Source organism: Nilaparvata lugens, chromosome 12, assembly GCF_014356525.2.
Source record: "Nilaparvata lugens isolate BPH chromosome 12, ASM1435652v1, whole genome shotgun sequence".
In the NCBI taxonomy this organism is placed as follows: domain Eukaryota; kingdom Metazoa; phylum Arthropoda; class Insecta; order Hemiptera; family Delphacidae; genus Nilaparvata; species Nilaparvata lugens.
The window spans coordinates 28,745,173-28,758,600 of NC_052515.1; the positions used below are offsets into that span (position 1 = coordinate 28,745,173).

Below are 13,428 nucleotides of genomic sequence, written 5' to 3' on the forward strand. Positions count from 1 at the left end.
AGGCGCAACGGTTAAGGTGGTTGGGGCATGTTCAAAGAAGGATACCGCTTAGCTTATTGAAAGACAGTTTGATTGGTATTTGGTACCGTACGTGTAGAAGAAGAAGGCCCAGGAGGAGATGGCTGGGTGCACAGAATTAATAATAGCAGTTTTAATTAATTATAGGAGTTTTCTCTGGCTGGGTGATGTAAGGGCCGATTTGCGTGTTTAGGGCGTCCAAGGATGGAAGAATGTGGCGGAGAGGAGAGATGATTGGAGGTGGTCCATATTAAGACTCACTAACCATCTTTTATGAGTTTTTCATCATAATGAACACAGCACTTCATCAAGCTTAATACAATAACTATCCTTCGTAAGTTTTGCTCCCCACAAACATAAATAAATTATTAATGGACAGTAATAACATTATTTAGGAAATGGTGAGCAGTAGCCTATTTGCTGTTTGGTAGTCAGGCAAAAGTGTGACATTCTGATTTTGAATTACATTTTTATTGAGATGGTAATTTTTTGAGTTATCAATTTTAAATGAATATTAAGCAAAAATGTGATTAAGAAATTCGATCATTGCCATGTAGTAAGTATTGAAACCTAAACGCGATTGCTCTTTGTAGCATGGTAGTAATCTCCGAAAATTCTATTTATGCTTATAACTCAAAACTGTAGTTTTTGACTTGGTGAGTTTTGCCAGTATGGGTACGATATGCATCTTAAATGACTGTTCTATTTAAAATATTGAAGATACAATCATAATCTCCTACATTTTTGAGAAAAAAGAATGGTTTAGTATGAAAAGGGATGTTTCACTGGTAATCAGGTACTATCAAGAATTGCTTCAGAAGTTCCGCACAGGATATTTTCAACAAAATTAGGTTGTTTTTACAAAATCAATCTTAGGCCACTTTTAGGCCCGGTTGCACAACAGCCGGTTAAATTTTAACCGTGATTAATTTCACGAGAGCCAGTCAGAGAAGGCGTTTTCGAAAAGACGGCTTCTCTGATTGGTTCTTGTGAAATTAATCATGGTCAAAATTTAACCGGTTGTTGTGCAACCGGCACTTAGTGTTTTAAAATGTTTTGAATTTGCGCGCGAATATAATGGTCGTTCAGAAACCCCAGTCGGGTGCTGCTCTGCGGTGGTCATTTTATGAACTATACAATCAGCTGATATTTGTTGAACACTAGCAAATAAATGCAGAAGGCATTTTGGAAGTAGCAGTTGTAAGAGCGTCGGTCCGTTTTGTGTAAATTTATTTTGTTCAATTTATTTGTTTTCGGTTCGGATTTCAGTGGTTTATGAAAAGCTATCTTCTTTTACAATAATTACAATATGTTTCTAGTAATATTGAATACATTATGTGAAAGTTTCGAATTATTTCAGTGATAGCCTACATCAGAAATCTGCTTTGTGTATGAAGCTGTTTGGGTAAGTACGTTGCTTGAAATTTTTCAATTCAATTATGTTTCATAATATTTTATTTATAAAATCTCTACCTACTACTTAACACCTTGTAATTTTATTTATAAATCTTTATTTACTACTTAACCATCTTGTGCTCTGAAATTCATGAAGAGATTAATTTCAATTGATTTGTAATATTACCTTTGTGGGCGACCGAAGTCTACTTGCTACGTTTTTATTGATAAAATTATTTATTCTGTTGTCAAATAGTTTCAGTATAGCCAAAATTTGGTAATTTACAGGTTGAGGATAACTTAACACCTTGTGTTAAGTGGCTATAAATGGCTACTTGTGATAAATGGCTACTCCAGAACAAATATCTCGTCAAAGTCGCTGAAGACTTTTGAAAGCAGAATGTAACATGTAAGTACCATAACTCATTAACTCATTCGTTCAATTAATTAGTAAATTAATATGCTAAAAAACCCACTGGGCTGTTATAGCTAAAGCCAACCACAAACTTAAATTTTGTCATCCAAATTACTTAGATTTCCAAAACCTGATTTTACTTGTCATCATATTATATTTACCATCTTTATTTCATTGGTACTTGTTTCAATATTAATCTGGTAATTTTAAATAAATTATGTTTTTGCTAATTATCTATGACAAATATTATCAAGTTGTCTTTCAGGACTTGCTTTTAATATTTTAATTTTTGCCTGTCATGGCAGCCGTTGGGGTGTATTATTTTATTCATATTAGTTCTATTTCAAATTTATTCTTTAACCCCTATCCACCGATGTCTGATATTATTATTTTAATACAAAATCAGTACCGAAACCCTTAATTTAAATACAATGTATTTGAAAATGTAAGCCAATATTTTTTAGGTTTTCTTGTTTTATTTTTGGCCATATTGAAATTTTCAAATTCGTTGCTGTACGACATTATCGTATCCTTTGTCCGGGGACCGATTAACTCTGCTCGGGAGAAACGTGGTCTGTGATTGGTTGATCTCTTGTCTATTTTGTGTCGAGCGTTGTGATTGGTTTTTAGTTTTATGTCAAGCTATGTGATTGGTTGATGCCAAATATTCACTCGGCAGATGGCGCGCCTTGCACGCCTACTTGTTCCGTCTAGTCGTCTAGTGCATTTTGCGCAGTTCATTCAGACATTATGGTTGCTTTCACTTCATGTCCCATTAATTTCATCGATTACTAGTGTAAAATCTCATATAATTATAATATCTGTGCGTATTATAAAGCCCTTCCAATGATTCTATGAATGGGGTGTATGATTTACCGGCTACGCGACTTATTTGTGTAGAAATTTCAAGTGAAAGGTGTATGTGATGGAAGTCCCGTTTTCATAGAAGGTAGGACATTGATTTTCACTATTCATATCCATCTCACCCATACATTCAATCCAATTAACTGAGATTGTACTTAATTATTACAGATTTTAGTATTATTTTTATTTTGCGCTCACATTCCATAATTTATTCATAATAAGATTTTGCAGTGGTTTTGCTATTTCAGAATCTTTCGAGTTGTATGGAGAAAGGCGTATTGTCTTGATGATTTGCAGTTCATCTCCAAATTTAAAATCAATTAAATTTTCAAATGTAATTTTTGCTTTAACGTTTCTATAATTTTATAGATCCCGTTTGTAAAGTTACTCAGTATGCAATCGAAAAATCACAGAACATGATTATTATTTCAAAACTTCAAACAAAAATACAACTTGATTATTTATCTTCTTTAATAGTACAGTATATTGATTTATGAGTTAGCTGCAAATCACTAAACAATTCTGGACAAATCTCTAAATCTGAAATCGCATTACTTACTGCATGATTCCTAGTTCTAGTTTTAATTTCTCCTTTGTTCAGGGGAGCGATTCAAGGTACTCGAGAATCGAGCTCTGTGATTGGTTGTTAGTTTGTGTCGAGCTCTGTGATTGGTCTATGCCAAACTTGCAATGTAGATGGCGTGCCTTGTACTACCTGGCACGGCAACCTAGCTGTTCAGTCTTGGCAGTTTGCAGTTCAGATCAGACATGATGGTTCTTTTTCATTTCGTATCCCATTAATTTTATTGATTACTAGCGTTAAATCTCAGTTCATTATCGTGTTTGTGCTCAATATTATGTTCTTGTGATGTGTTTATTGAAAGTATAATTGATATTATGATTTACCGGCTGCTTGATTTATTTTTGTTGAAAATTTGAAATGAAAGTTTGCAAGTGATTAAATTCCATTTTTGAAACAGGTAGGCCATATTATTTATTTCCATCACACATTTTACCCACAGCCTACATTTATTCACTCTTATAATTGTATTGTAATTGTACTTTAATATCACTGTTTTTTATTTTAGTAGGTACCGTACTTTACTATCCAAAATATTGATATAATAGGTAAATACATATGCCCATATATTTTTTCAAGGTTATAATTATTTGTACTTTGCAAGCTCGGTTAGCCATTATCTTGAAAATGAATCTAAACACTAAAATTCATCCTCATTCCTTATAATTAATGAGTTTCAAGTTTTTTATTGTTTTTCAAAAATTCGTACCGTGAAGAAAAATCGATATTCACCCGATATATTGAATGGCCAAAAGTCGATATATTGGAAGCAACATATCGATATTGGGTTGTCATTCCTACAAAAATCGAAGTCGAATTGGCGGTGTCAGTTGTCAGTCGGCTTTCCTGTCCATCTATTGTTGTGTTATAATTCCTTTTATGGTGCTTTTGAGTAATAATAGTTTTCTTGTAAATATTAACTCATAAATAATTTAATGTTTCTTTGTGTTTTAAATACTATAATTGATGCTATTTCGGCAATTTCTTTGCTAGGAAACTAGAAGGTAGGCTCTGGCTATTACATTCTCATTTTAATAGTTAGCGTTCACTTTACATTTTTTTTTGTTTTAATCGAATTATAAAAAAATTGTCGATGGTTTATCTTTTATTCAGTATTTTATCCATGAAACAAGTTACGGTAAACGGTCAATGTTGTAGTAGCTAACCTATCAACAGGTTTGCTTTTGATAGATCAACAGGATAAAAGTTTGCTCGAGCCGCATCACTTTAGTCGCACGGCTAGAATCGTGGAGTCGTCGCTAAGGAATTGCATCTTAAGGTTTTCCAGCTCGTTACTTGATCAAACGAGTGATGATGCGCTTGGCTGTATGTTGGTCATGTTAGGCATCTTAAACTTCTATCTTTTACTGGCAGGTGAAACTTGACATAATAAGATATTGAAGAATAGAAAATAGACCAATTACCATCCTAAGTAAATAAAGAATCTATATTATTCAAAATTGCAAGTTAATCAGCCCAGTAGATGAGACGTGTTGATTCGTAATTTGTTACTTTCCTATCCCGTACTTGTATAAGCCAGTTCTTTTTTATGAATGAATGAATGAATTTTATTTTCCAAAAACAAAATACAAAAAAGCTTCACAAAAATAAATATAAGTATATGCTACTGCACTTGAACCAAGATACATACATTTAATTAGATATAATAACGAAATGATATCCTTTATATTATAAATAATAGTTATAAAATGAAGATTCAATTCATGTTCACATGCATAAGTACAGTAGGTGAGACAAAAACACCGGCATAAGGAAGATTCCTTGTGCCCCAGTGTCAGTCGTAAATATAATTTATAATATGAAGTTGATTGTTGTATAATTAAGATTATATTTTATTACTCCTTTCCAAATAATGAAATAAATTTGCATCTATGCTTCAGTTTAGGTCCTGTTCAGTATTTTAATAATGTACTTGACTTTTGTTTCTATTCAAGTGTAATTCACACGTGTCTGCACTTAGTTGGATAGGTGACCACTTGTATTGTTTTTTCTAACCTAATAAATAGCCTAAATAAATAAATGTTGAAAATCAGCTGTTAACCGTGCCGTTCTCCGAACCGTTCGCCGTGCCGCTCGCCGAACGCTGTACTTCCAGCCAATCAGAGCCCTCATTTACAATTCGCCGTGCCTTTCGCTGTCCAATTTTGGCTATCCATCACAAGTGGAAAACATGCGAACAAGTTCGCGAACATGAATACAGAAGTATACTCCTCTTCTTATTTTATTAAATTCATATTTTGATAAATTAATTGTCATGAATAATGAATTGATAGAAACTGATGAATAATATTTAATTCAAACTTCTGAAAAATTAATAAATGGATTAATTCTATTAGTAAAATAGTGTTGACCAATAACTCAGTACCATGACAATTCGTCCAATTCAATTATTTCATTTAAAATTACAAACATCTTATTATTTCATTAACTAATCATAAATTGACTGGAATAGATTCCATACTCTTATTTATTTTAATAAGTTCTACAGTATAATTTGAACTCACAGAGAAGATACATCATTGAAAAATAAAGCATTTAGCTTCATTTCTCGGTTTATCGAAATGATCCTGATCAAAGCCGAATAAGCGAGGTGAATAATAATAATAATAATAATAATAATAATAATAATTTCTGATGATCAATTATAACTTCACTCTAAAATACTTTGTCACCAGATATTCAAAACTAGCCTGTTCGATTTAAATTATTTATTTGGTTTCAATTGATTTACAGATTCAGTACGTATTGATTCAAAATAGATGATCAATTGATCCATAAACAATTATGATGAGAGAATCCAAATTAAATAATATTCTAATCATGCTTGAAGAAATCATTCATTGAAACTCAAATGTCTTGAAATGATATTCTCAGATATCACTGAAACTCACTAAAACTACTGATTTGAAGTAGAAATTACTAAAATAAAAATGTACAGAACAGGCGCTCTATTATTTAAATTGGAAAATATCTACCAGGTGACTGCATGTCATTGTTTAAATTCCCTGTGTGGTTCACTGCGCGGTGCGATGCTTGACGAAATGCACAGTTCGCTGCGCTGTTCGAGGTTCGGTTCTGCATGTTTGGACGTACCTTATCACTATCCGATTTCTTGTGCAACAATGTTGGACCGGTAGTAAGACCACTAGTTGGATCTTCCACCCCTCACGCTCCGACTGGTTTGGTCCACGAGTTAGTCCAACATCCTCACTCACGTTCCAACTCGACTCTGACTAGACGGTTGACCTTGGGATGTCGGGTGTGATGGACCTCCAGTTGACCCAACTCGTCCGGCTAGACATCCAACATCAATAACCCCATTCTCGGTCCAACAATGACCTTGAAGAACTAAAGCAGACCTCTGCGAGCTCAATTTAAATTTGGTAATGAATTTTCAAAATATTATTCTCGTGTTATGTTACAGGTGTGATGAGAGCAGTTTGGTTGTGGTGGGGACATGGAATGTTGGAGTATGCAGCTTGGCATACTGATTCACTCCTGTCATGGACCACAGCTTTCATGATGCCACTTGACAGGTACTTACAATTTTTTCAGTATTCAACGTACTCTAAGTTAAAAATAGTTTTATGTCGGCATTCTCCATTCTCGACGGGTTTGAACGAAAGACAGCGAACGCGAGAGTGTGGATGACTTAGTATGCCACAGCTCGGCTCACCTTCGATCCTATGTAGATTGGAGATGTTGGACATTCGGCGAGCGACTCGGCGAGAGTGTAGCGGAGGTATTAGGCTGGCCACTAACGACAGGACATGCTTGATGAACAAGCACACACATGTCCATCAAGCATGTTTGGTCATCAGCGAGAGGCGTCGAACAAAAATCAACAGTTTGAAAGCATTTTCTAACATGAACAATAACCATGAATAAACCACTGGAAAATTACAATTTATGATGATACAAATTAATTTAACCTCTAATAGAATAAATAGTGTGATGTAAAAATAAACAAGAAAATATCAAAAATTGAAAAACCTTTCCTCAAAAAGCCCTTTTGTCAAAGCCCTTTCGCTGTGATGATAAAAAAATGTATGGTGACATATGTACACACACGTTCATCATGCATGTCCTGTCGTTAGTGGCCAGTCACAGAGGGCTAAAGTCTTCCAGCTGTATGTTGATCATTTTAGGCATCTTAAATTTATGAATTCTTTATTGAATAAAATCCTCCTCCAATGGAATAAATTTAATTGAAGTCAATATTAATAGTCTATGCTTTAGTTAATATTAACAATGCCCAGTGAACTGGCTGTCTCAGGTCTGGTGTCAGAGTTTTCAGGACGCCCCTGATCGATTTCCATGCCTCTGATATGACTTAACGACTGATTTGAGGCATCCGGGACCGACGCATTAACGTCATCCCAAACATGGGAGTGGCTCGAGAAAAAAATCTTGAACCCAGATTGATTTGAACCCAGGCCTCTGGTTTACAAAGCCAGCGTCTAAACCACGTTTAAATCCTGTTTATTATTATTCTGCTTGACTCGTTTCTATTCAACTGGAATTCATCTTACACATGTCTGCACCTGAGTTGGAAGGGTGACCACTTGTTGACCTGCCCCAAATAACTTACATTTATGTTTATTATACACCAACACGATAAGCGTGGACTTCAGATGAAATAGGTATGGTAATTGATAGTCTGATTACCAAAATGGTGCATAACACTTGGTTCCTCGGTAACCAATAGTTAGTGATGATAATAGTTAATGATAATACTAAATAATAATAGGAGGACCAGGGTTGTGAATCCAAATTTGGAGTCAAAACCCATGAATGAAATTGTGGGCTTATGCGCATTAAGCCCACAATTTATATGGAAGCAGAATACTGCAGTATTGAATCTTAGAGACCTAAAAAGGCAAATAATGTAAACAAAGACCAAATAATATTGACTTGAATATATTGAGAAAAAACAAATTGTTATATATGAACAATAAAGATCAATGAAATTTGAACTGAATAATGAATAATACAAAGCTGAATGAATTTTCAATTAATAAATAAAGAATATTACAAAGCAACTGTTGATACTCTTTATACTGAAAGGGTGAAGTTGACCATCAAAAACTGTAAATTATGTAGCAATATCAAAGAAATTTAACTTCAAGACATGTAATTTATACTGCTATAAATTTATATTTCATAAATGAAATGAATGCTGATTGTGTTGAATACAAAGTAAATGTACTGAATATTTATTTCAACAGAGTGTATCATGAGTTGTTCAACATCCAATAATTATATGATTCAATAACAAAATCTTGTTTCAAATTTATAGTTTGAAAATGTGACCATAAATAAAACCTAAATCCAATTCAAATGCTAGTGTATAAAGTTCAAGTGTATAATTGAAATGCAGATTATAACCTAATTGTAATTTAGATCTACTTGGATACTAAAGTGTTTGATATTGAAACAAATTATTGAAATACAATAATTTATAACCCTACTTGGATGGTCAATATTGTTGAATATTATTATGCAATCGAAATACAGATTATAAACAAAATGATGTAACCTAACTTGAATCCTACTTGATCGAAATTGAATGTCTTATAGAAATATTTGACTTATAGAATAAACATAAGATAACCTAAATTGTCAGAAACAAACGTTTTCAAGGATGCAAAACTTGTCTTACTTGTCTCAAATAACTTGCCTTAAAGTGATTCCGGTGGTTCACATTTGTGGGCATTATCATTCCTCTCATTTCAAAAAAATCTGTCTCGAATCGATTTAATAAATAGCCTATCACTACTTGATACTTTGTGTTCAAGTTCCTACTGCTGATATGTCGCCTGCTTAATTTAAAATCTGATTTTATAGTTTTATTAATTTCAATGGCATTTATTGTTTGCTTCAGATTGGTGGAGGTGGATGCTGATGTGAGCTGGGCGGCCGGGCATCATGATGTCATGTCCCGAAGACTTCTAGTAGGACTTGACAGGTCAGTCTTTCAACATGCCTCTCTATTCTCCATCTTGAAATTTTATAAATTTCCATTCATTTTTGAAATTTCTTATAAGCTCAGGTTTTCAGCGTATTATCGTAATAGACAATAAATATAGCACTCTTATATTGTCGGTGTACTGATAAAAAAGCCTGAAAAGTACTGAAATTCTGATTATGTGGCTAATGCCAAGATAGTGTTTGAACTTCGCGTGACAAATTTTCTAGTCAATATTTCAGACTTGTTTGATTTCAAGTACTTTTGATTTCATCATGTTCTTTTCAAAACTCCTACTCAGATTGATTCTTTTGACATTTAATCCTGGTTAAAATATGAGGATTTCGTGTAACCGGACCTACATCATGCATTAGCATTGTTGTTTTCGCACTATAGTCTGTGCAACCCTTAGTTTGCAGAACTGGCTTTTATGGCCAATGTTACTTCAATATAACAATAGGAGCACACTGTTGCCGTTTTTATGCTGATTCTATAAAAAAAGGCTTTTGCACAATTAACTCACAGTTTCTCAGAATTCTGGGAAATTTGGCAGCACTGTACTCCATAATGCCGGGTCTACACGACAACGATATTTGCGCAAATGTGGCTTTGAGCCAAGTTTGATCAAAACTCTGTTCACACGACACCAACTTTAACACAAACCTGTATTATAAACTAAACCATATTTAAATTCTATACGAAGTCTTTGAAGTGTTTATAAACTTGAGATGAATAACTCAAGCCTCCTCCTCATCGACCTCCTCCACCTCCTCAACCCTCCTCCTCCTCCTCCTCCACCTACTCCTCCTCTTCCACACCCTTTTCCTCCTCCTCCCCCAACTATTCCTCCTACTCCTCCACCCCCCTCCATCAACTCCTCATCTACTCCTCCTTCTCCACCACCTACTCCACCTCCTCCTCCTCCTTCTCTTCCTCGTCCTCCACCTGCTCCTCCTCCTCCTCCCACTTCTCCTTCTCCTCAATAATAATAATGATCAAGAATACTGTTTATCAAGTGAAGAGTGAATAACTATATCTATTACATTACTATTGAGTAAATAAGATCATTATTATCCATTAAAAAATATTCCTTGTTTTTGAGAATTGACCTCGCACATATTCAATTTGAGGGTGCTGAATCCGAATCTGAAATCGCGAATTCTCTATCTTCATTTTGAAGCTATTTAGGTTTTGATGGATAGAATGATAGACATAATCGTTTCCTAGAAAAATTGACGCAAACCTGGCTGAGATTGATCGAAGAAAGCACAAACCTTCAAACCTCAGAAATTTACAACGATCTCCCGTCTACATGACGCAAACCTGGCAGGTTTGCGCTAATATCGTTGTCGTGTAGACCGGGCATTAGAGCAATGGTGCAATCTAAGGTTTGCACAGACTAAAGTTTATTTATGGAACTATTTTTATTTTAATGATCTTATAATTTTTTACTAGCGAATAACCCGTGCTCCGCAAGGGACTAATTAAGAACTTGACTTACTGAGATCGTAAAAAATTTCAAGTAGGCCTATAACCATCCTCGGTAAATTAAGAATCAATATGCAAAATTTCAAATTAATCAGTCCAGTAGTTCAGACGTGATGATGCGTCATTCGTGAATTTCCGATCCCGTTTGTGTATAAGCCAATATTTTCCTTTAATATATTTAGATGGATTTCAATGATCTTATTAGCATTAATTTTTAATACCTATCATTATCTCTATACTATTGGCACTTGTCTATGGTTCCAAATAGTGACAAGCGCTCTGGATTCTCTTGGAAGGGTGACCGTTTGTGAAGAGATATCAGTTGTTGTATGCTCCCTAGAAATAGCCATTGAAATGTACTGTGAATAATTTTATTGCAAATCCCATAATAATGATGCATTGTTTGTTGTTTTGCAGTGGACAAAACGGACTTCGCAGCCACAGAACAACATGGGTCACTTCTCTTCTGCTTCTGCTACAACGTCATCTTCTTCTGCTGCTACTACTGATACAGCTACTGGTACTACTGCTTCTACTGCTACTTCTACTGCTGCTACTACTGTTGCTGCTGCTTCTTTTTTGCTGAGAAATCAACACTTTTGGACCTCTGTAGCTGATTGCTGATCATTGCCGTAATAAGGTGTTACATCTGTGAGTTCACTTAGATTATGATGATTATCTTTTTCTTCTCACTTTTCTTCTTCTTTATCTCCTTACTAACAAATTTAATATTTTGTATGGTATTGATATAGGGTGATTGTTTATTGCATTGTTATTGCTAATATTAGTTTCATTTAGTAGACTATAATAATATGAAATCTTTTAAATGACATTCAACGATTTGGAGGATTCAGGGCAAGAATTTTTTTCCCTTATTCATTAAATGGAGGTGCAATATTCAAGCATAGCAATCTAGTAATAGAAAAAAGACGGTTGAGTTATGCAGAGCTTGAGGTACGTTTAGACTTGTATACAAGTGTAGATTAAATTGTATGAGATTCAAGGGTGATTATACAAAGATTGGAATCGAATATATTGCAGCTCATAGAAAATGATTGAATAAGGAGATTGATCATACTTGTGATTTTGACAAGTTGCAAATTTATTCTTTCAATTTTGTTTTAATGCGTTTCAAATCTTGTATTTGATGGTAGACGACAAATTTCCTTGGTGATGAAGTAAAATGTTTTGAGATAGTTTGCTGAAAACGTAATTTCAGAAACAGTAATGTTTTGGTATTTGCTAAAACCGTAATTTCAGAAACAGAAATGTTTTGGTATTTGCTAAAACCGTAATTTCAGAAACAAAATATGTGATAATTATGGTATTATGAGTTCTTTTTTTTGCTTTAATTGAATATTTTTGAAACCTGGATACAATATTATTGAATTCGACTTCAGTGTTTTTAGCTGTGGAAATACCAGTGGAGTAGTTGAACTATTTCAATAATTAAAAATTTGCTACATTCGTGGAATGGTTTATTTAAGTTTGTTTCTGTTGAGAAAGCAGTACCTCTCAGGCTACAGTAATGTGTTTCAAATTGATTCGAATACAGTAAAAGTGTTACAATTTCCATTCAAGTGTTACAATTTCCATTCAAGTGTTTATGTTGTAGCATTTTTACTGTAAATTCCTTCATCCTTGAAACGGTTGGTGTGAGAGAATAATAAATTATTTCTGATTTGGTTGTTTTGCAATCATTTTCCCTTCATTATGAATCTGTTTGAAACACATCACTGTTTATTTGAAAATGTTGTAAAATTGAGTTTTTTATTCAGCGCTTCAGTCACAATACCAATGGAGTAGTTTCAATACAAACATTAATTAACAATTAGTCTAATGGTTTATTGAGGTCTGGTTCTGTTAATGAGAGATTACTCTCAGTCAACAGTAATGCGTATCAAATTAATTCCAATACAGTAAAAGTGTTACAATCATTTATATTCTAATAATTCTGTAGAGTGAATATTGTAGCATTTTTACTGTATATTCCTTTATCCTTGAATCGGTTGGTGTGAGACAATAATAAATAATGATTTCTGGCTCTGGTTGTTTTTCAATAATTTTCCTTCATTCAGTTTGAAACGCACTACTGTTGGCTTGAAAATGATCAAAAATGGAGTTTCCTCATTTTGTCTATTTTTTAAAATGATTGTGACAAATTCAGACTACCGTATGCTTACTATTTCCAGTACAGTACTACGCATGCGCTGTCAAGTGTTACATTCTCAAATTGAAGTATAGCGAAGATTGAAGGAAACTGTTATAATGCTCATTATCTCACAAGTAATGGCGGCACATGTTTTACTTGACGAGCAGTGGTTTGGCAAGCATTACTTGATAGATGCATACTACTTGTTTGAAGCACACGGCACAATATCAATCAAATAAGGTTGTTTATATTATAAGTTCAGTGTGATAATTGATTTAAATTCTTGAACAACATTGTTGGGTTGTGATCCTACATGGAGCTGGGTACAACCCAACATGTCTCCTTTGAATCCTCCATTATTTTAAATTAAAATAATTCAAATTATTGATAAAAGTCCATTAATATTAGTGATAGGAGTGAAATGGATATACTCTTCTCTAGTCTAGTTTTCTTCTTTCTCTTTTATTCTTCTTTCTCTTGTATTCTTCTTTCTCTTGTATTCTTCTTTCTCTTTTATTCTTCTTTCT

The 13,428-nt window shown here is 33.8% G+C and overlaps 1 protein-coding gene across 3 annotated transcripts; it reads left to right on the top strand.

Moving 5' to 3' along the window:
* The first annotated feature begins 1,229 nt into the window (after positions 1 to 1,229).
* Positions 1,230 to 11,477, top strand: LOC120353887. Of its 3 annotated transcripts, XM_039439314.1 has the most exons (6): positions 1,230 to 1,423; positions 1,702 to 1,707; positions 1,753 to 1,822; positions 6,718 to 6,829; positions 9,178 to 9,261; positions 11,167 to 11,477. In XM_039439314.1, exons 4-6 carry the CDS (start codon positions 6,723 to 6,725, stop codon positions 11,333 to 11,335), a joined length of 360 nt encoding a protein of 119 aa, XP_039295248.1. In that variant the 5' UTR covers positions 1,230 to 1,423; positions 1,702 to 1,707; positions 1,753 to 1,822; positions 6,718 to 6,722; the 3' UTR covers positions 11,336 to 11,477. The 3 variants fall into 3 exon arrangements, with proteins under 3 accessions (XP_039295248.1, XP_039295247.1, XP_039295249.1); XM_039439313.1 differs by having other exon boundaries at positions 1,702 to 1,822; XM_039439315.1 differs by lacking the exons at positions 1,230 to 1,423; positions 1,702 to 1,707; positions 1,753 to 1,822 and adding an exon at positions 2,592 to 2,777.
* Positions 11,478 to 13,428: the final 1,951 nt, after the last annotated feature.